The sequence below is a fragment of the Maniola hyperantus genome, chromosome 14 (assembly GCF_902806685.2).
Source record: "Maniola hyperantus chromosome 14, iAphHyp1.2, whole genome shotgun sequence".
Classification (NCBI taxonomy): domain Eukaryota; kingdom Metazoa; phylum Arthropoda; class Insecta; order Lepidoptera; family Nymphalidae; genus Maniola; species Maniola hyperantus.
In genome coordinates this window covers 6,988,476-7,012,065 of record NC_048549.1, presented here as the reverse complement: position 1 = coordinate 7,012,065, position 23,590 = coordinate 6,988,476, and the positions used below count along the sequence as shown (strand labels likewise).

General features: G+C 37.1%; 4 protein-coding genes across 4 annotated transcripts in view; 3 read left to right on the top strand and 1 right to left on the bottom strand.

Moving 5' to 3' along the window:
- Pfdn4 (prefoldin subunit 4) overlaps positions 1-23,590 on the top strand; it is a 331,489-nt gene that overhangs the window by 35,277 nt on the left and 272,622 nt on the right. The gene's annotated exons all lie outside the window — the stretch shown is intronic.
- The window catches only part of LOC117988228 (ommochrome-binding protein-like), a 259,232-nt gene that overhangs the window by 154,827 nt on the left and 80,815 nt on the right, over positions 1-23,590 (top strand). The window lies entirely within an intron of this gene.
- On the bottom strand, positions 392-8,902 carry UQCR-C2 (Ubiquinol-cytochrome c reductase core protein 2). The gene is made up of 10 exons (XM_034975334.2): positions 8,742-8,902; positions 8,332-8,468; positions 7,798-7,972; positions 7,313-7,444; positions 5,515-5,685; positions 5,072-5,163; positions 3,013-3,110; positions 2,291-2,454; positions 1,353-1,574; positions 392-601 (listed from the first exon to the last, which is right to left on the bottom strand). Exons 1-10 carry the CDS (start codon positions 8,784-8,786, stop codon positions 518-520), a joined length of 1,320 nt encoding a protein of 439 aa, XP_034831225.1. The 5' UTR covers positions 8,787-8,902; the 3' UTR covers positions 392-517.
- On the top strand, positions 9,273-15,525 carry elg1 (enhanced level of genomic instability 1). The gene is made up of 3 exons (XM_034975347.2): positions 9,273-9,473; positions 9,621-13,205; positions 13,947-15,525. Exons 2-3 carry the CDS (start codon positions 9,628-9,630, stop codon positions 14,188-14,190), a joined length of 3,822 nt encoding a protein of 1,273 aa, XP_034831238.1. The 5' UTR covers positions 9,273-9,473; positions 9,621-9,627; the 3' UTR covers positions 14,191-15,525.

The following is a 23,590-nucleotide window of genomic DNA, read 5'->3' as shown; positions in this document are numbered from 1 at the left end:
AGGTATTTTTTCGACATTTTGCACAGTAAATCAAAAACTATTGTGCTCAAAAATACATAAAAATCTGTTTTAGAATGTACAGGTAAAGCCCTTTCATATGATACCCCACTTGGTATAGTTATCTTACTTTAAAAATTGAAAATACAAATGATTTGTTCATGAACACATTTTTTTGATGTAACCAAATTCAAACAAACAACCAATTCACGATTTTCAGATTTCCCCCTTTACGTGTGCTGTAAGACCTACCTACCAGACAAATTTCTTGATTCTAGGACTCTGTAGTTGTCTTGACAGACAGACACAACACAAACAACGAAGTGATCCTATAAGGGTCACTTTTTTCCTTTTGAGGTACAGAACCCTTAAAAAGTGATTAAAACACATCAAATGGATTTATTTATTTAATACATACAACAATAAATTACGATATTTTTCTTTATCAGGATAATATCCTGATGGTGGTTGTGTCTAGGTTAAATAATATTCTAATAATTACTATAATATTTATAGCTTTTTAAAGTTCATCTGTGTATGGTACAAAAGTAAGATTTCCAGCTGCTCCCATAGACATCTTGTTTTTCACTGCATTTGAGACAGCCTGCAATAATAACAAAAAATGGTTTTCTTAAACCTGCCATACCTCCACCAAGCAGCCTGCTATCAGACTACATTTTCTCTAACTATATTGCGATTGCATTCATGGGCCAGCCTTGTTGTAATTTAAAAAAAATATTTGTATGTATAGTATGCAGCAGGTTGAAATGGCAATCGGGGAGGGAACACCCCCACAGCCCCCACGTTACTCGGTACGGACGAGCGCGCGTGTGTGGGGCGTCCCCCGCCTCATTCCCCGATTGACATCTCAACCTGTCGCGGACTATACATATCTGTTGTGTACAAGAACAAGTAGCGAGACTTGGTTTATATTCGTAGCACATGTCATTATCCGGCAGACATTAATCACAATCTTGGCAACATTTTCTTTTTTCATGATGACAAGGAACTCGAGATATGGATTTTTAAAGAATTCAGTCCATTAACAAAATAGCATCAGAAACATCAGCAAGATTTCAATTAAAAGACAAAGCTTTCCTTTTTATGATCACAAAGAATCCTAGATATCGATTTTGAAGAAATTCAGTACAACAGTAATGAATTTAGAAATGGCAATTTTTTCAATAAAAAATGGAAAACTTAAAAGGATAAGTAGGCTTGTAAAACAAAATCCAAGGAGAAATATTGAACGCGACGCGGCGACGCTATTGCTGCGATGATGTCATGTTCGTCACCATTACGTCAATTTAGATAGTCTTCATAAAACTACCTCTAGAATTTACTTAAAAAATTACCTGGGAGATATCGCTGCTTGAAAGTTGGTCGATTGCATTAGCAATGTCAAGGGGCGACTTTACTGAGCGTGTGTAGAGACCCTGAGCAGCAATGGACTCTGCAAGCGCAGTTCCATCCTCGGCTTCCGACAGCACTTGTACCTTCAGTTGGTTCTTGCCAGCTTTGATAGCTTCGGCGCTTAAGTTACCAGCTTTAAGTAACTTGGCGGCTGCCTTTACAGCCTGGAATGAAAAAGTAAGTAAAGTAAGTTTTTGATCTGGTGGAAGGCTACGGCCGTGGTTAGATGCCATCCTACCGGCAAAGTTGAGCCGTCAAGCGATCTAACGTTTCGGAACGATATAGTGTAGGCTGTAGAAACCCATAAAGGGGTATCATCATCATCATCATGGGCCTCATAACAAAGCTCAGTCACTCAGCGGGCGATGGAGAGAGCTATGCTTGGAGTTTCTCTACATGATCAAATCAGAAATGATGACCGACATAGCTCAACGGGTTGCGAAGCTGAAGTGGCAATGGGCAGGGCACATAGTTCGTACAACCGATAGACGTTGGGGTCCCAAGATGCTGGAATGGCGACCTCGCACCGAAAGACGCAGCGTTGGAAGACAACCACTAGGTGGACGGACGACATCGGACGAGTCGCAGGGAGCCGCTGGATCCAGGCGGCACAAGACCGTGGCGTGTGGAAGTCCCTACAAGAGACCTATGTCCAGCAGTGGACGTCTATTGGTTGATAAAAGTTAGTATCCACTTATTAACCGGAACCAGTGCCGCATTGGCACTTCGCAGACCTCCGCTAGGTCATAGATTCAAATTACTCGTAGGGAGCTGCTTTATTTGGGTGGCGAAAGACCATGGCGTGTGGAAGTCCCAATAAGAAACCTATGTCTAGCAGTGGACGTCTATCGACTGATGGCAAGAACAACAACGCGCTTACCGCATTAGCTTCATCCTTGGCCACGGAGAGCACAACACCAAACAGGCCATTGTCAGAATAAGAAACATTGAAGCCGCACGCTGCGAATGGTCCAACATTGCCGATAGCTTTCGCAAGAGGAGTATTGTCAGCTCCCCACTTAATGACCGGTCCACTGCCAAGGGCTGCAATATTTACAATATAATTTAACAGGCTATTTTTTGTCCACCACCAACATCTTAAGGGCTCCAAGTCGTCAAGCACAGAAAAACAAGTTAAATAGGAATTATATTATAGACAATAATGTTACTGTCCAACTCTATCTTTATTTATTTTATAATGTTACTGTGTTTAGGCTGAAAGGCGGGCACAGGGCGACAGAAGGGGTTTTTAGCCGGTAAGAGTCCGGCTCTACCTTCGAGTGTCCATGAGGATTTCCCCCTTCTGTATTAAAAAAAAAAAAAGTCGTCAAGCACGTATAGTGCGCGACAGGTCGAGATGGCAATTGGGGTGGGGACGCCACGCATACCCGCACAGCCCCCGCGCTAACCCAGTGCTTGTGCGGTGCCCCCGCCTCATACCCCGATTGCGATCTCGACCTGTCGCGTACTATAAATTTGTTTTGCTTTCCCCCGACTTTCGATTAGAAGGTGGACGTTCTAACCACTAGGCTATCACAGCTTGTCTATCTATTGTCTAGCTTGGCTATCTTTTAGGTTTACTGGTTTGTGATTCGAGTATACCTTTAGCAGCCACTGCTAGAGCAAGGCTCTGCGGCGAGCCGGCGGGCGCGCCCTGAACGGCCAAAGCAACGTGCGCCAAATCACCGCCCATCTCCTTCCTGTCAAGTTACTTTAACTTTAGGACGCCCTTAAACATCATCTTAATATTAACATTCACCTTAAAATTCAAGAACACCTTGCTTAAATTAATATGAAATTCTCCCAAAATTAGTAAAATAAATAAATACTAAAGTGTTCTATAACTGGGTACTCTGTCACTCTTATTAATAAACATGGAATAAACCCGATTTAACAATGCCAGCCTTACTTCAGAATGACAGCGTGCACGTGTGGCAGCCCCTTTATTAAAAAGTAAAAGAGAGAGTCCGCGAACGAACTGAATGCTGTGTGTGACAGTGACAGACGATATAGACCAGCGGACCTATAACTGTGACAGTATTTTTTGTTGACATTGACTTCACAGCGGATAACTTGCACCGCCATTTTTGTTTTGCATTATCATCATCATCACATCATCTTAATATTAACATTCACCTTAAAATTCAAGAACACCTTGCTTAAATTAATATGAAATTCTCCCAAAATTAGTAAAATAAATAAATACTAAAGTGTTCTATAACTGGGTACTCTGTCACTCTTATTAATAAACATGGACCAGAGCGAGATCAACTTTATTCCAAGGTGAAAGCCTGTAGTAGCTACATTCTGTATTAATAAACATAGAGTAAGGAAGAAGTAAAATAATGCGACTCTACTCTCGGCGTAAAATTTAGTCCTTGGTGCCACATGGTTTAACGACTGACTAAGCATAATCTACGCACTAAGTATGCATATTTTGACCATCAGCCCTGCGTTTATGTTTGTTGTGTATGATAATAATCAATAAAACGCTTTTTGATTAATGAGATTTGTGTTTTCATATCATGTTTGTAACGCAAATTAGATTATTTCATTGATAATATAAAGTGAAACTGAAGCGTTTTCTGAGTAATTAATTGCCATCAATACTTCCAAATTCCCATGGCTTAGGAGTGCAGCACTCCTGCCGCGTCAGGATTAAATAGTTGGATCCATACATTTTTATAGTAATATCTCGCGAACTTCCTCTACTAATTAAAAAAAAACTATGCAAATCGGCTAGAAACCTAGGAGACATCGGTTTACAAAAACGCGCCGAATTGAGTACCTTCTCCTTTTGGAAAGCCGGTTAAAAATGCAAAACAAAAATGGCGGTGCAAGTTATCCGCTGTGAAGTCAATGTCAACAAAAAATACTGTCACAGTTATAGGTCCGCTGGTCTATATCGTCTGTCACTGTCACACACAGCATTCAGTTCGTTCGCGGACTCTCTCTTTTACTTTTTAATAAAGGGGCTGCCACACGTGCACGCTGTCATTCTGAAGTAAGGCTGGCATTGTTAAATCGGGTTTATTCCATGTTTATTAATAAGATTGTTAAAACGAAGCTAATACTACGTTGGTCCTGGAAGTAACTAGTCCAAGTGTAGCTTAGGATAATGCTTGAAGTAAGCATTTTTTATTAATAAGGGTGACAGTGTCTATAACATTGTTAAGTTAACTCTTTGCCTGCCTCTGACGCATCAGTATGTGTATTCACTTTATCTCCGAGTGCTCTTAATCTTCAGGTGATATAACCTGATTCCGGTTATAAGTATTACATATCAAGGAAGGAATCCGGTTATATCACAGGCAGTTGACAGCTTGTGTATTTCAACCCTTATAATTTTTGTATAATCTATTTATTATTTAATTAGAACGGCCATAAAGCCCAATTACACTAATTAAACTACGAGTACGAACTAACATAAATATATCTACTTACAAAAAATTGTTAAAATTATAAATTTTCACAAAAGTGCAAGATCTGACCCATGAGGTCAGCCCATTTGTAAATAATATTTTGTTTTGATCACCATTAATTATACAAGGATGCACACTTACCTAAAAGATACCTTTCATTTTTTAAAGTATTTTTACTGTGCAGGAGAAAAAACAGAATAGTACCTACGAGTCAGAAACCAAGAAGGTTTTATTTTTACCTTAATTCTCCGCCAAAGTAAGGGCTGGCAGTACTTTGACCCTCAGGGCCAGATGCAATCTGCAGATTCTGTGCGATCATAGCAGCTCTTTCCTGTCATTTTAAAAATAACGAGTTAATAATGTAAAAGAGCATGAAACGTGTCTCTTCAATTCCACACGTCATCGGCGAAGTAAATTGCGCCCTTCTGGTACAGCCGCACACCATGAAACAAAATTGAATTGAATTGAGCATGAAAATCATAATCATGATTCAATATCGTTACCCCACTGAAATTTTTGTCTCTGTCATTTGTAAGAGATTATATAACAGAGAGAGCGCTGTACTAACTTCCTTCCGTGGATAGAGTATAGTTTAATCTACCCATACCTGATTGGGCTTAGTTTGAGTTGTTATCACGAATGACGCCGCATCTTGGTTGCGCTAGTATGCCTTGCCACGTACCTGACTGCTTCCAACAACGGCGACCGCGCAGCGGCCCGTGGTCACAGCGGTGGAGGCAAAGTGTTGCAGGGACTCCGAGCTGATGTTGCCGATCTTCTTGGGCGCGATGAAGAGAGAGTTGCCGAGCCCGCGGCGGTACGCTGCCTTGTGCAGCAAATCTACTGCACGCACCTGATTTGTATGTTACATAACAAATACATTTTAGCCTTTATTACTTACTAAATTATGCTCGCGACTTCGTCCGCGTGGACTACACAAACTTCAAACCCCTATTTCACCCCCTTAGGAGTTGAATTTTCAAAAATCCTTTCTTAACGCATACCTATGTTATGACAGCAATCTGCATGCCAAATTTCAGCCCGATCCGTCCATTAGTTTGAGCTGTGCGTTGATAGATCAGTCAGTCAGTCAGTCACCTTTTCCTTTTATATATTTAGAGAAGAAGACTAGATGATGCCCGCGTGGATTTAGGTTTTTTAAAAACTCTGTGGGAACTCCTTCATTTTCTGGGATAAAAAGGATGTAAGCTAACTCTGTACCAAATTTCATCATAAACTGTTGGGCTGTGAAAAGCTAGCAAACAGACAGACAGATTTCGTTTCGCACAGCTCGTTAGATTTTATAGTCTCACAACAACGGTGGGACGATGATGCAATGTTCAATGTGCAAATTGTTTACAATTTTATTAAAAGACGATGCTGCCGTCATATAATAATCTTGTAAATTGAAAATCCATACTAATATTATAAATGCTAAAGAGTGTCTGTCTGTTTTCTACCATTTGACAGCTCATCTGTTTAGCTTATTTTGACAATAGGTACAGAGATCCAGCTTGCATCCCAGAGGCTGTAGAACGCAATAAGGGGCATGGGTTAAATAAAACTGCCATACCCCTCCCAATGCTTCCAAGTTATTAGTTAGCCAGCTTCCATCTTAGACTGCATCGACACTTACCACCAGGTGAGATAGCGATAGCAGTCAGGCAGTGGCGTGCACAGGGTTTGAAGCCAGGGTAGGCATTAGTTAGGTAGGAACCTGTTTACTAGCAGGTCATAATGAAAAATATGCATTGAGCTTACAACTGGGGTAAGCAGTGCATTTATGCCTCTATGACCTGCACGCTACTGCAGTCAGAGCTAGCAGGTAATCCTACTAATATTATAAATGTGAAAGTGTGAATGTTTGGATGTTTGTTACTCAATCACGCCAAAACGGCTGAACGGATTTGGATGAAATTTGGAATAGAGATAGATTATAACCTGGATTAACACTTTTTATCCCGGAAAATCAAAGAGTTCTCTTGATTGTCAAAAAAAATATGTAAATCTACGCGGACGAAGTCGCGGGCATCAGCTAGTGGAATATAAAAGTCCCCTATACTAATATTATTCCATACTAATATTATAAGCAAGTGTGTCTGTCTGTCTTCTACCATTTGACAGCTCATACGTTTAGCTTATTTTGACAAAATTTGATACAAAGATCCAGCACCCCAGAGGCTACTTTCAATCCTGGAAAATCAAAGTGCTGTTGATGAACATTTGCAGAAGCAGATGCATCACATATTCTGGGATAAAAAGTAGCCTATGTCACTCTCCAGGTTTTTATCTATACCCATGCAAAAAATCAAGTGTGTGTGTGAAGTCTGCTAATCCACACTTAGCCAGCATGGTAAACTATGGCCAAATCGCTTTTTACTCAGAAAGGAGACCCGTGCTGTGTAGAGAGCCGGCGATGGGTTGATCATGATGAAGGTCAGAGGCAGACTAGAATGACATTATATAGGCTTTTACTTTACCTGAGGAGGAATGGCAGCAAGATCAAACTTCAAGCGGGGCACATTGTCACTAAGCTCCCACGGCCTGAACTCCTGGTTTGACACAAGGTTGTTCAAGTAGTCTATGGCTTCTGGCAGGTTATCTTGAGTAGCCTGTTTATTAAAAATATATGATTGATGTTATTTTTTAAAATACTATTACAAATAAATATATTAATGAAATAATAAATGAGGGGTTTACTACACAGCGCTTTCCAGTGTGATGTCGCTGCAACTTATACTTGCTAGGAACATAATCATGGCATAATACCAAAGATACCAAGGAGTGCCAAAAAAAAATGTGACCGCAGTATAAATTTAACCAAAAAGAAATAGATTTTTTTTATTGAAATACACTTTTACAAGTGAAACACCAACTACAACTAGCACTGGTTCAGAATACTTTTCCTACCAAGAAATACAACCAGAAACTTGGCGGTTACTTCTATTAGATATCCAAGACTTACTTCAAGGGTGTAATAGATGAATTCGCGATCTCCAGAGGCACTAACAGAAGCTCCAACTTGTGCCAGCTTTCGTGAAATCATATAGGCACTAGCATTCTTGGTGGTAAGACCTGCTGCAGAGCGAAGTACATGAGAAATGCCCAGCTCAGTTTGCGGCTCATAGCGAGATCCTGCTCTGTAAGATAGTAGAAAATACATATTTATAAGCATTATGAATTGCACTCACAAGTTTTAAAAAAACCAACCATTTTTATTCAAAGAATGAGTCTGTAAATATAGGCTTTTTTTTAAATGTGTAGACTAGCACTAGAAATCAATCAGACCTGCGGGCAAGTGATGATGCAGCCTAAGATAGACCGTGCTTGCCTAGACATGCCTATTCGCTCTTGACTTCAGTTACATATCTTTAAAAGTTGAGTGGAAGTTAAAAATATACAACCCAACAAATCTCAAGTCATGTTTATGTTATATAGAGAAGTTTGTAAAATAGAGTAGACAATGTACAGAAATAGAAAATTAATTATGATTACTTACTTAAATGCTATTGTTACCCTTGCAATGGGTGATCCATTATCTAAGGCAGCCACAAATGTGTTATTAGACAGAACTCCTGATTGAATCTTCATATTACTCCTGACAGCAGCTGGTGCAGCTTGAGCATATCCTCTGGTCTATAATCAAATACCTACTTAATTCATTTAAATAAACATTAGTACCTACCTATTCAAAAAAATACCATCATAAGTCCTTTATTTCGGAATGAACAAATTAAATAAAAATTGTAATTATTGAGTGCGATTAAATGTTTTATGCAAAATAATAAGTACATGGGTTATTTTTATTGAACAGTGAACGGCTCTGTCTTTTACATAACACTTTTGACATAAGAGCAGGAAATTTTGTAATGAATCAAAGGTTTGTACAGTAGAAAATAGAATATTTACCGTAACATGACGAATTATAGGCGTCGCTAGTGCTTTTGACGACATTTTTAATTATATAACACTAAATATGTATTGCACCGACCAGAATAAAATGTATTGTGAACCGTTCCTCTTTTAAGTGCTTTTTGCTTTTAAGTTTTATTCTATGGTTTTATTCGATTTTCTAGTTGCGGACCGCTGTTGTCAGACCAAAGAGCAAAGCATCATGAAAGCACAGCAAAGAGAATATAACCACTGCCAAAGAGTATATAATGACTCAGACCACAGTCAGACTATAGTGATCTGTGCGTGAGTCCACCGACCAGAAAAAAAAAGCAAAGACCAGTAACCGAGGTTAGCTGCGTCTCTGTTTATCACATTAGTAACTTTATCTGTGCTCTCTTTTTAGTGTGAATGAGAAAGCAAACGTTCCTTTGTCTAGATTTTTTACTCAGTCTACGGCCTAACCGCTAGCGGCAATAATCCAAGAGTTGTGTCCACAGACCATAACAAGTTGTGTCAAAAGTCACCTGTCATGTTGACATTTGAAAATGTCGCAAGTGATGAGATGTCGCGCGCCAATTTTGCTTGGTGTAAATTTTTCAGATAAAATCTTTACATAGAACAATGTATTTAATAAATATCTAATTGTTAGGGTTGTTAAATATTTGACTTTGTTTTGAAACTTATCTGTCTATTAAAATACCTGTGTAATTGTTGTACATACAATAGTTTTACATGGAAGTATGCACGGTTAGTATGACTACCTATGAATATAAACGTACTTGCTTTGTAAACTTTTCGGTAATTTATCAACCCATTACCGTAATGAAACGTACTTTTAACTTTATCTATTCATCTTTTATTCATTCTTATTACCGATATCTATTCATCTTGCAGGATAGGGATGTCCAAATCGTCGGACACTGTTGAAGCTCAAGAAACATCAGCCAGCAGAACGTTGTGTTATTCTGTTGTGAAAAATAAACACAAACGTCTATTAAAATCGAGAGAAAATATATTTAAGCCAAAATGCAGTAGAGAGCTCAAGAAAAAATTAAAAAAATACAAATTAAGAAGGGATGGGATTGAGGATCCTGATATTATAGATGTCTCTAAAATTTTAGTTACATCCTTAAGGATTAAATCACCTAACCACCAAGATAAAATTAATTGCAACAATAACATAATTGAACAAGAAGAACTAAATCAAGGAAATTACCTTATCAAAATGGTCAGAAAGAAGAAAATTTGTACTGATGTTAAACCATTAGTTAATATTATTTATGATAATGAAAATGATATGAATATTTTGGCTGAGGAAGTTGGAGATAAGAAGCACACAGATGCATTTAAGTTGATGATGAAAGCTAGAAATAAAAGTATTGGTACCAATTCACCTGGTAAAGATAAAATAGAAGAAGAAGATTTCAAAGAAATAGCAGAGAGAAAAGAAATTAAGGCTAAAAGAAATCTAGCACTCCAAAAAATGGCTCAGTCTAAAGGATCTCTAAAGCATAAAAAAATTGAAGAATTAAGAGACAAATGTATTGAAAAGAAATTAGTAAAAAGGGCAGAAACATTCAAACAAATGATTACTAAAACTGACTCCATAAAAAATGAACAAAAAGCAAATAATACCTCTGCAAAAGAATCCCAGTCTTCTAATGAGAAAACTAATCTAAAAACAAAACCAGAGAAAAATAAGTCCTTAAAGTTATGTGATATTTTTAATGAGACAATTGAAATTATTGATCACAATAAACAATCCAAGTTAATACCAACTGAAGACATTGAATTTCTGAAAAAGTTATCTCCATCTATTAGGAAAAAGGAAAACATGCTCAATTATTTCCAGAAAATACCGAAAGATGACTCTGAGCAGCTGGAAAATAATTGCACAGAGGAAAGTAATGATTCCATTATCAAAGTAAAATTTAATAAAAAATGTAAAAAGAAGAAAAAATTGAAATTAACTGCAAAATTACATACAACTTCAGAAACTGTCAAAAGCAAAATACTTACAATTGATGATTCAAACGACTCACATATTAATGGTCACAAAAGAATTAAACGAAAACGAAATTTGAATGTTGAAGATGATGGTTCACCACCTTTACAAACTAACAATTTGAACTCATTTAATATTGAAAGCAGGCCTAAAAGAAACGTTAAAAAGCCTTTAAAGTATACAGAGGATGAGCAAATGTTCAGTTCTGATGAAGAATTATATATTTTTACACCAAAAAAGAAAAAGAACAGTGGGCCACTTAAATCTAAAATCATTGAAACAACTGAGCAAATGGTAAATATGATGGACAACATAACTAAAAAAAATGATGTTGGGGCCAAAGATTCTGTTTTAGAATTATCAAAAAAAGATGAAAGTAAAAATAATTCAAAATTAACCAAGACAATAGCTTCAAAACCCACAAAACGTGCAAATAATCTCTCATCAAAATCCTTGAAACATACCAATGATAAAAAGGTAGTGAAATTGGCACCAATATTTGTGGCAAAAATGCAACTCTCTCCAGCAGATATTGAAGCTAAACAGAATTTTTTGAAAAGTGGGGTCCCAGAAAAGTTAAAAAAAAAAGTAAAAAAGCCTATAAATGAAATAACTTTTGATATGTTTCCGTCTGTAGTCCATATTCAACAAAGTGAACCTGATAGAAACTCACATCAAGAAAAGGACTGGTTTAATGGTTCAAATTACGATTTAATTGATGAATCATATTTTACACAAAATGAATATTCGTTTAAAAACTTTTTAACTCTGGAAGAAGCTTGCAATTTAAGTGTTCATGTTAGTAAACTTAAACCTGAAAAGGTTTTAAAAACTATTAAATGCGCTTATCCAAAATTTCCAGTTTACCGAACCTACCATTTGTTAAGTGGTAAGAGCAAAGGAGAATTTAAAGATTGCACTTATCCAGATTTAGATAATAGCATTGAAATAATAAGTGGGCAATGTGTAGATGTAAGTAATGAAAATTCTGACCAATTAAATTGGTGTGACAAATATAAACCAACATCATCAAAGCAAATTATTGGAAATTTTGAGAGTATAAAAGAATTGAAAAGATGGCTCGAGACATGGACTGAAAATTTATTCAAAGCTAAACAAATTGCAAGTGATAGTTCTGATTTTTCTGACTTCTATCATTCTGATACAGACAGTAGGGATACCAATGCAAATAATATACTTATATTGACAGGACAAACAGGCTCTGGTAAAACTAGCAGCGTATATGCTGTTGCTTCAGAGTTAGCTATTAAGGTTATTGAAGTTAATGCTAGTAGTAAAAGGACTGGAAAAATCATGTTGCAAGATCTTCAGGAAGCTACACAGTCTCATAAAGTTGACAGAGGAAGAAATGGCTCTGACAATTCACAAAAACTCCACGAAGAAATAATGTCAGTAAAAATAAAAAAACGTGGCAGGCCTAAGAAGTCACATAATAGAAAAAACAGCACAGATGGAAAGTCGAAACCGTCTTCTGTAAAGACAAGTGAAATGAGTCAGTCACAAATATTAGCAAGTCAAGAGAGTGTCAGAACTGGCATGTCTCTTATTTTGATAGATGATGCTGATATAATTTTTGAACAAGATGATGGCTTCTGTTCAGCTATTGCACAGTTGATTCAATCTTCAAAACGGCCTGTCATCTTAGTCACATCATCCTTAAGTTGTCCACATTTACAGAGATTTTTACTATATGGAAAAGTTTTACATATGCGTCCCATTTTATCTAGAATGCTTGGAACTTGGCTAGATGTTATGTGCTTAGCCGATGTGGGAAAATGTTGCACTGGTTTAGGGGCTAAAGTGTTGGATTTTTATAGAGGAGATATAAGAAAAACAATAAATTGTTTGCAATTTTATATGAACTCCAATAAACACGTAAATCAAAAAGACGAAGTTGCACTTTCTCAAATCAAACATAACATTGATGACGAACACTCCAGTATGTCTTGGGTAGATTCGGAAAGTTTGGAACCATCTATACCTAATGATAAAGATGTAGATTCTTATATTGATAGCCATTTGCAAGTATTACATGTTGGCTGCTCTATAGATGTTTTCAACATCTGGTGGAACTTACCGAGGCTCTATAAACATTGTAATAAAACTGAAACACAAGAAATTGAAGGAAATTCAACCAACATGCGCTGTAGTACAGAACAAGATACTACTGAGAGTATTAATAGATTAGCTCATATTTTAGATACAATATCAGCGATTGATTTTTTTGATCATAATAGTCCAGACACAGGTACAAATATTAGTTCAAGACCATGGTATAGTTCAGAGCATGCCAGTTTATTTGAAAATGAAAACTTTGATTGTTACAATAAGTCATCCTTGGTTACAGCAGAAATATCTGATGTACTCATAAAAAGTACAATAACTGAAACCCAAAGAGTGTTTAAACGCGAAAATAGTTTGAATTTTCCACCTCCCAGTATGAATGATCAAAGGTTAGTATTTTTTTCTTTAAACTTGCTAGCTAAAGAACTAAATAAACAATATAAAAAATTAACTAGTACCTTAATCGTTCAACAGTTTATGGGTGTTTACCACAATTCGATTATTATTGATTTAAATCCACATTTTGGACTTCTTGTACCATTTCCTAGTTCAGTTTAGTAGTTAGTTGGACAAGAAAAGGGAATATTAGTCATGCTTGCCTTGCATATTTTTTTAAACAAAAACAAACCGGCCAAGTGCGAGTCAGGCTCGCTCAATGAGGGTTCCGTACTACAGTCGTATTTTTTCGACATTTTGCACGATAATTCAAAACTATGATGCATAAAAATAAATAAAAATCTGTTTCAGAATGTACAGGTGAAGACCTTTCATATGATACCCCACTTGATATAGTCACTCACTTGGAAAGTTGAAAATACTAATTATTAGTTCATGACCACAATTTTTTTTTTTGTGTGATCTAACCCTAAATTCGCGGTTTTCAGATTTTTCCCCAAATGTCAGCTATAAGATCTACCTACCTGCCAAATTTCATGATTCTAGGTCAACGGGAAGTACCCTGTAGGTTTCTTGACAGACAGACAGACAGACAGACAACAAAGTGATCCTATAAGGGTTCCGTTTTTCCTTTTGAGGTACGGAACCCTAAAAAAGGCTACTTTTTATTACGGAAAATGAAAGTAGTAGTTCACAATTTTGTACTCTGACTTGTTTACTCATTTATTTTCCAGGAAAAGAGACAAGATAGTAAGTCGCCACAACACGCTGTCTAGCTATTTGCACTCATCCGCCATGTTAGATCATCGCGCCACAGCATTAGACTACTGGCCGACGTGCAGAACTATATGTAGGATAGAAAAAAACAGAACCGATTCAAACGTGAAACGGAATAGTCGATTTTGCCACTACTTAAAGTCCTTGAATATTCCGGGTAAAAATGATTTCTTTGATAGCCTTGCAGACAGTCTCACTTGAAGTTGTGTAATTTATAATATTAATAACAATGTCACTCTTCCATGATCTCTTGTAGCAATCCAAACTTTCAAGTTTTTTCACGTTAGCAATATTTTTATTGTAGTAATGCAATATTTATATCTAATAATGTTTCACTGCAGCATACAGAAGTTGATCAGGATTGAAAAGCAGGACAGATGTTTTATAGTCTGGCCAGAGTTACCTTTGCATGTATTGTTATCAATTTATGACCAGTCTTGGTCTAGTATAGTTATGTAAAATAAATTCTTATTAGATTAGAACATAATCAGAAAATAATAGAAATCGCCTGCTTCGCCCAACCGTAGAAAACTGGTAGTAGTAGGTAATAGATACTTTATTCATCATCATCATCAACCGATATACGTCCACAGCTGGACATAGGTCTCTTGTCTCATTTGTCCACATAGTGGGCGATCTTCCACGCTGCGTTCTCTGGATTGCGAGGTTGCCATTCCAGCACCTTGGGACCCCAACGTCTATCGGTTTTTCGAACTTTGTGGCCTGCCCATTACAACTTCAGCTTTGCAACTTGTTGCGCTATGTCGGTCACTCTGGTTTTCTTATGGATCTCCTCTCCAATTTCTGACATGTATGTTTAGTGGTAGTAATACTTAAGCTAGTTATAAAAAAACAGCCAAGTGCGAGTTCAATCGCACACGAAGGGTTCCGTACCATTGTACAAGAAATAACACTTTTTACCACACCTAGTGTAACCTCGTGTAAGTTAATGACCGGACAGCGCCCCATCTATGATGTGGCTTAGTAAATTATTTGTTTTTTTGCGATGTAACCTCAAATTCACGGTTTTCGGATTTTTCCTTTACTTGTGCTATAGGACCTACCTACATACCAAATTTCATGATTCTAGGTCAATAGGAAGTACCCTGTAGGGTTCTTGATAGACACGACAGACAGACAGACAGAAAAAGTAGTGATCCTATAACGGTTCTTTTTTTTGAGGTACGGAACCCTAAAAACTGGTCAAGTGCATGTCGACACACAAGGTAGGTAGAGTTCCGTACTAAAGAGTACAGGTGGGTTTCTGGACAGTTTAAAAAAAACTACTAACTATACTTAATCAATAATGACTGCCAACGTTTTTTTTTTTCCAAATAGCTTCGAGAGCCCACCTTGCTAGTTTTGTTTTTGAAACACACTTGATAAGTTTTACTCTTATCAAGCAGAATGAAAAAAAAGGAATTTTCTATTTCCATTTCAACAATTATGTTTTAGAATAGTAAATATTTTAGTTTTTAACATTGTTTTATATTAAATTAATTATGTACAGTATAATAAATTTTGAGAGAATTTTTAGTTACCTATTTATTTTAGTTTATTGTGTAGTATTACTTGTGTGTTAGGTTTGAATATTTTAGTATGGAGACTGGGCTACATGTTCGCCATGTTTTTTTTATTTTAAATTCTGAACTAAGTATAACGAGTCCAAACTAAGAAAGGGAAATCATGTCCGCTATATAGTGACGTCCTAGCTATAAATATAGGTAGGTATTTCGATTGAACATAATTATGTAATATTTTCATTGACATTGACAAAATATTATACTAAAAATATATTGAACTAGCTTATGCCCGCGACTTCGTCCGCAGAGACTACACAAAATTTTACCCCTTTAGGGGTTGAATTTTTAAAAATCCTTTCTTAGCGGATGTATACGTCATAATAGCTACCTGCATGCCAAATTTCAGCCCGATCCGTCCAGTAGTTTGATCTGTGCGTTGATACATCAGTCAGGCAGATTTTCGTTTTATATATAAAGATATATATTTCTAGCTAGGACGTCACAATAATTGGGGGCCACGATTTCCCTTTCTTAGTTTGGACGCGTTATGAATCAGACAGACCATTACTGCGCATATTTTATTAATTACCTAGTTATAATTGTACAGAAATGGATAAGAGTTTGTAATCACTTACTTTTGCAGTAGAAAATGCTTAAGTATTATGATAAGAGGTCATTAAACTTAGCGAGTCATCTTGTCATGGTCAGTATAAAACCACGTGGCCACGTGTGTACGTACTACGTACTTGCAATTACCTATTATTTTTTGTTTTATCACTATACCTACCTCTTGTAATTAAAATATCCTACTAATATTATAAATGTGAAAGTATGGATGTTTGGATGTTTGTTACTCAATCACGCAAAAACGGCTGAACGGATTTGGATGATAGTTGGAATGGAGATAGATTATACCCTGGATTAACACATAGGCTACTTTTTATCCCGAAAAATCAAAGAGTTCCCGCGGGATTTTGAAAAATGTAAATCCACGCGGACGAAGTCGCGGGCATCAGCTAGTTTGGATATAAGTACTGAATTGAAACACTTTTACCTACATATTTGACTAGGTTAGTCCCTTTATATGAAACACTTGGAAGACAGTTTAATACCATTTGAGTACAAATAAGTATCCTAAGTGATCTACCCGTTTTAGTTAGGTATCATATACTTATAATAAAACTGTAACAGGTCCAATTCTGTACATTGAAGATATTTTGAAACTTTTTTTGTGAGGGCACTCTATAATCGATACTGAACCCAAAACTGTAATTTTTTTCATTTTTGTCTGTCTGTCTGTCTGTCTGTCTGTCGGTCTGTCTGTCTGTCTGTCTGTCTGTATCACGGCCGCGCATCACGCTGAAACTACTGAATGGATTCCAATGAAACTTGGTACGATTTGAGGTCATACTATGAGGAAGAACATAGGATACTTTTTATCCCGAAATTCAACATAGTTTCCTTAGGAGAGGGGATGAAAGTTAAAATGTATACTGAGTTGTAATTCATTAACGCGTAGTCCGATTTCATTTATTCTTTTTTTGTTAGAAAGGGGAAATACTTATAATAAAACTGTAACAGGTCCAATTCTGTACATTGAAGATATTTTGAAACTTTTTTTGTGAGGGCACTCTATAATCGATACTGAACCCAAATCTGTAATTTTTTTCATTTTGTCTATCTGTCTGTCTGTCTGTCGGTCTGTCTGTCTGTCTGTCTGTATCACGGCCGCGCATCACGCTGAAACTACTGAATGGATTCCAATGAAACTTGGTACGATTTGAGGTCATACTATGAGGAAGAACATAGGATACTTTTTATCCCGAAATTCAACATAGTTCCCTTAGGAGAGGGGATGAAAGTTAAAATGTATACTGAGTTGTAATTCATTAACGCGTAGTCCGATTTCATTCATTCTTTTTTGTTAGAAAGGGGATATTTTAAAGATTGTTTCGTAAATAGTTCAAGGTCATCGGTTTTTAACCGACTGTCAAAAAGGAGGTGGTTCTTTTTTCTACATCGATTTTTTCGAGGTTTCTGGACCGATTTGCAATTTTTTTTTTAAATTAGCAGAAGAAGTTTTCGTGGTGGTTCCATAAAAAATTCTGGATCAAACTCCTTAATTCTGATTCTGCAGGGTTACTGCCCGCCTAAGTTATCAAGATTCAGGAAGTGTTCATAGTGAATTCACATTGTAGGTACCTACCAAGCAACGACATTATTCTCAGACTTCAAGTCCCAGCTCCTCAACCCTGAGGATGTAGGGTACAGCACTCCTAAACTATAATGATTCAGGAACTGCGGATGGTGCAAAATTATTTTAGGTACCAAGCATAGGCTACATAATTAAACTTCGGATTCCAACTCCTCAATCCTGATGCTGCAAGGTACTGAACTCCTAAATGGTGGGGATTAGAGAATTTCTGATAGTGAATTGATATTTTTAAAAAAATTAAAAAATTTGAATCGACTGTTAGGCGGAACGAAGTTCGCCGGGTCAGCCTAGTTATAAAATAATAATCTGCCTACGATCACAATTTGGGGTCGCAACTAAGATAAAAGGAAGGTAATTATACTTATAATGACTGAACTGATAGCCAGGAAATCTGTAAAAAAAACAAACCACTTATATAATGATATCTGAATAAAATACATATCACTAAGTAGCTGTTATATTTTTAGAATTGTTTTTCTTGTTATATATAATTAAGATGTTTTTCAAGTAATAATACTGAAATACCCGCAAATTAAACTGACTTAAGGGCTCATTACACCAACTTGAAATAGGACGTCCTAGGTCCTAATTAGGGTTGGAAAGTGAAAGTATAATCGCATTTAGCAAGTTAGGATCGTAGAAAGTATGCTAGCTAGGACGAAAGTAAAGTTGCTAACTTAGTTAGTCATTCAGCATCCTAGGTAGGAAGGGATTAAGGAAGGTGTAATAGCATTGTTACATTTAGAATTTCCATATCTTTACACAGTTTATTGGTAGGTGTTAAATAATTATAATAAATAGTATGATGCTTTGATTTTATTATGAAGAATCTAAAAATTTAAGACATATGGTTTCGCGGGGGTTACCAAATTTCAATATGACATTCTATGTGAGCTTTGACTAGAGTTAATATTATTAGAACGTAGTTACTCTCTAGAGTCTAGAGTATTACAAGGGTTTCTAAGTAAAATTGCAAAAACAAAAGTAACCAAAAATAAAATGTTACCATTTGCGTTAGTTCAATTGCGTTAAGTGAACTGATTCTTACATCATAGGTTCAGTAGGATTTGGTACGGTATAAAAACTTACTTGGACGGAATACAGAGTGATCCGATTTGATTTACTCTACTCTCCCGATAAAAGAAGCGGCATATACCAGCTCTGGCAGAAAGTTAATACAATAAGGTTAAAAATTAAGTGTCACGACAGCGAAACATATTTTGTATCATATAGGTATGTACCTACCATACGTACCTAGCTATATTAACTACTATCAAAAACATGTAGTTAACATCTGCACTTAACTTTTTATCAAATTACAAATAATTCGATTGTGAATAAAAACATTGGCCTATCCAGTGTTCATGACCTTTCCACTGTCTTCTGTTTCTGTAAAAAAATATTTAAATTTTAATACAGTAGTTTTTGAATATTGTTTTGTAAAAAAACAAAAAATACGCGCTTGCTTCGCTTAAACTTTTTTTTAAATAGATGATGCCTGCGACTTTTTCCGCGTAGATAAAAAAGTCCGCGAGAACTTTTATTTTCCTCTTTAATAACCCTCGTTTGGGTTTCGCCAAAGTAGAGTTAAAATTACCCTATGTCGTATGTATATGTAGTAGTAGGTATAGGTCCTACCGATTCCGTACGCAAGAGAATGAACTGTGATAAGAACAGAATAGACAAACACGTTTTCGCTTTATAAGATTAGTATCGATTTCATCTCGATTTTCTCACTTAAAAGGCGCTATAAAATAATATTTTTTATGATTTAGCTCTAAATCTTTTCTTTATTAAAACAAAAAAATGCACTCGCGCTTCCGTTTCCTTTTATGTGCAACAATGCAAGCTAATTATTGACAGCGCCATCTATGATGTGATTTAGTAAACTAACTGTTCGTACTTTTTCGTGATATAACCACAAATTCGCGGTTTTCAGTTTTTACTTGTAGTATAAGATGCTACCTGCCTTTCATGATTCTAGGTCAACGGGAAGTAGGTACAAGGGGGTTTGATTCCCTTTTCTTTCCTGAAAGACAAGACAGAGACAGACTACGAAACTATCCTTAAAAGGGTTCCTTGATGATGCTATATCGCAATGCAAACCGCAAGGCTTTTTGATTTAATGTTATGTACCTACCTACCTTTTATGGTTAACAGGGGGAAAATCTTCTTAAGATACCCGACGTCCTGGGAAAGACATCGGGTTATCGGGATTTTCACCTACTTTTTACCTACTCAGCGCATATTGGGATTTGGGAGGCTCTGAGATTTCTTATGAACATATCAGTGCCTGCCCCATTGGGCCCAGAGCAAATATCACTCTGTGATCTGTCTCACATGAGACACACCTCGCTATGAGGTATGACGTACAAGCTGCCATCTTCCCAAGGTTGCATACGATATGGTAACCACCACCACATGAGTAGATGTCCTTACTCTGTGCCCCCGCTCGCGACCCTGAGGTTCCTTCCGCCGGGACTATAGGATGGACGGATCGGGGCGGCGCGGGTGGTCATCGCCACCGTGGCGTCTACGTGTCCGCGCAGGATTCACTCACTGTCGACGGTTCCACAGAAACATCACTGCTACTTACTACTTATATTACTACTTAACAAGTAATGTCCGCGAGCGGTTGAGATGACAATCGGGTTTGAGGCGGGGGGACGCCCCGCACACTCGCATGTCGCCCGCACCGGGTTGGCGCGGGGGCTGTGCAGGGCGTTCCCTCCCTGATTGCTATCTCGATCTGTCGCGTACTATAGTTAAATACAGTATGGGTATTGGGTAAATAATTAAATAGGTAGGTATGTAATTATTTGCTTCAAAGCTTTAATGAAAGGGAAATTGATGTCATCATGTCACTTCAATGCAACCGACCACCTACGAGTACCTATCATATCATGGCAGTATCAAGACCTAAGTTAAGGACAACCATCTGGCAGGGTCTTATAAATAGCATTGACTTGTTTGTGCCTTGTCGACATATTGATAACGGCATCGGACATAGTTCGTTCTGGAGTGATACACAATTTCTAGAAAATGTCTGTATGAACGTGCCCTTATGATCTTTGTTCCTTCAGTTTATCGCGAGAGTATATAAAAACTTAGTGCTTTAATTAAAATCTAAACTATACTTATTAACTTTATCTATAAACATTATTAAAATTAATGTTTGTGTGGTCGTTCTTTCGTTCTTTATCTATGCGTTCAAGCATCGTTTTAAATCCGATCAAGTTGAAAATTGCTGACAATTATATTTACTCTTTGATTGTAAATGTAGGCAAAAATGACTCCTCACGCGCCATTTTAACTCTAGGCCAAAAGTACGGTTCACCTTTAAAATAAGGACTAAAATCGTACTATTGACATAAAATTTGATGCAATATGTGGGGCATCATCATCATCTACTGATAGACGTCCACTGCTGGACATGGGTCTCTTACAGGGACTTCCACACGCCACGGTCTTGCGCCGCCTGTATTCAGTGACTCCCTGCGACTCGTCTGATGTCGTCTGACCACCCAGTGGGGTGTCTTCCAACGCTGCGCCTTCCGGTGCGAGGTTGCCATTCCAGCACCTTGGGACCCCAACGTGTATCGATTTTTCGAACTATGTTCCCTGCCCATTGCCACTTCAGCTTCGCAACCCGTTGAGCTACATTTCGGCATTTGATCACATAGAGTAACTCCGAGTAGGTATCAGTTAGTTATAGTACCTACTGAGTAGTATTTATAGCAAAAAAAAAAAACTGGCCAAGGGCGAGTTAGACTCGCACACACTCGTTCCGTATTCCGGTATTTTTTCAATATTTTGCACGATAAATCAAAAACTATAATTAAAAATCTGTTTTAGAATGTAGAGGTGAAGCCCTTTCATAATATGATACCCTACCTGGTATACCAGGTCGTAGACAGACACAACGAAGTGATTCTATAAGGGTTCTTTTTGAGGCACCGAACCCTAAAAATGTAGGTACCTATAGTGCCCGGCAACTTGAACCTGCTGCAGCGTAGTGGGAGAAAGTAGGCGAATCCGGGAAGCGAAATTCGACGTATCAACCAATCGCGTGCACTCGCGCCGACTGATCAACCAATCGCGTGCACCCGCCTCAATACTCAAGTTGTTTGCCGGGTACTGTACCCTACCTAAATATAGAGAATTAAGTAGGTACCTACTTAAGCATAATATAATAATTAAAAGCCTCGATCTGAAGATAGACGTGGGAATAAGATAATTAAATGATTATTTACACAATAATGCGCATTCAAAGCATATAATGAGGTTGCGTAGCTGGTGATTACTAGTTTAAGGATCTAGAACACTATTGACGTTATCGGGAATAAAATACTTACAGCAACTATTGACATCTCATTTCGTAGTAGGTATCATGTTCGAAAACCCGCTCATATTAAGATATGAGCCTTTTTCCAGAGAATGGAAAGTATTAAAAGCGAAAGTGTGTTTGTTTGCTGGTTTGTCAATCACGTCGCAACGGTGCAACGGATTGACGTGATTTTTTGCATGGGTATTGATGAGAGTGACATAGGCTACTTTTTATCCCGGAAAAACAAAGAGTTCCCACGGGATTTTTAAAAACCTAATTTCACGCGGACTAAGTCGCGGGCATCAGCTAGTTATCAATATTGGCAGTTCAGTTACAGTAGCTTATAATTTTAATAATGTAATAATTCGAATAAGTAGGTAGGTGCTTATATTAGAAATGCGAAAGTGTTTGTTTGTCTGCTACTTTTTCACTTTTTTACTGTACAGAGATAGCTTGTAGGTCTAGGTATATCCCGATTTCCGGTGACCTATCACCTAAGGTTTGGCCTGGAAATCTACTTGAATGAAGTCGCGGACATCCAGTGATATATATAAGTCAATGCGGACATCATATTTGGTTCAGATATAGCTTACACCACAGAATATATTATTAGATACCTAATTGAGGAGCTGGCGAACAAAACCGGACAACTAGTCCACATATAAAATAACATAAAATTTTGCAGGACAGCGAAATAACTGAGGCTACAATTCCATTTTAAATTGTGTGAGTAGGTATTGGACCAAACCGGTTTAGTTTGAAAAAACTTATACAGCTTATTTTCACTCCACTTTGAGCCTGTTTTCATACGAAATACTAACAGGGATCGTAGTTCCACCAGCCTCCCTCCCCCCCCCCCCTGCCATCTCGGCCTGTCGCGGACTATTTCGTATTTTTAAATACAGTACTACCTATGCGCCAGAAAATAATTTACATTGACCTTTAGAAAGAGAGCGGTTTTGTAGAGCATCGTCTTTGTCGTCGAGACCGACAAAACGTCACATAGGAATAGAAAAGAATAGAATTGAATTTATTTTATACTTTAAAAAATATTTTTTGCATTGTAAATTCAGCCAATCAGAACAATTGAGATTGTAATAATGATTGATGCGATGCAGGTTTTAGACAATCGCCCTACAGCAATCGCGCAGCTGTTACTTCATCGACTGACATGTGGGTAGGTACCTAATGTGAACAAAGGTGCTAATTGGTAGTATCGACACACCGAGTGCTAAGCTGGTTTCTTTGAAACTAAATGTTGTTCTTATTCGTCTGCCATACTATATTATCTAATGAAAAGAATACATTTTTTTATTTTTTTTAGTTTCCCTTCAAAGACATTCATGATGGTTCAATGCTTCACGACTGTGGGAAAATTTGGAGGAAACTTGCCCAGTACTGGAAATAATAGCATTGCCTGTGTCCAAAAATATTTTATAGAATTTTTTATTTCATTGAAAGGCTAGTTTAAAATTTTATGCATATTTAAAAATCTCGATGTTACTAAGTAAATGATCGAGATTTTTATAGGATGCT

Bases quoted from the DNA above. Each gene is read 5' to 3' on its own strand.
- UQCR-C2 (XM_034975334.2), bottom strand. From the start codon at position 8,786: ATGTCGTCAAAAGCACTAGCGACGCCTATAATTCGTCATGTTACG. The intron at 2,455-3,012 runs GTATACTCGAAT...TAAATATTGCAG, and splicing joins TCTAGCAGTGGCTGCTAAAG to CCCTTGGCAGTGGACCGGTC. The intron at 602-1,352 runs GTAATTTTTTAA...TTATTATTGCAG, and splicing joins CAAGCAGCGATATCTCCCAG to GCTGTCTCAAATGCAGTGAA.
- elg1 (XM_034975347.2), top strand. From the start codon at position 9,628: ATGTCCAAATCGTCGGACACTGTTGAAGCTCAAGAAACATCAGCCAGC. The intron at 13,206-13,946 runs GTTAGTATTTTT...TTTATTTTCCAG, and splicing joins CCCAGTATGAATGATCAAAG to GAAAAGAGACAAGATAGTAA.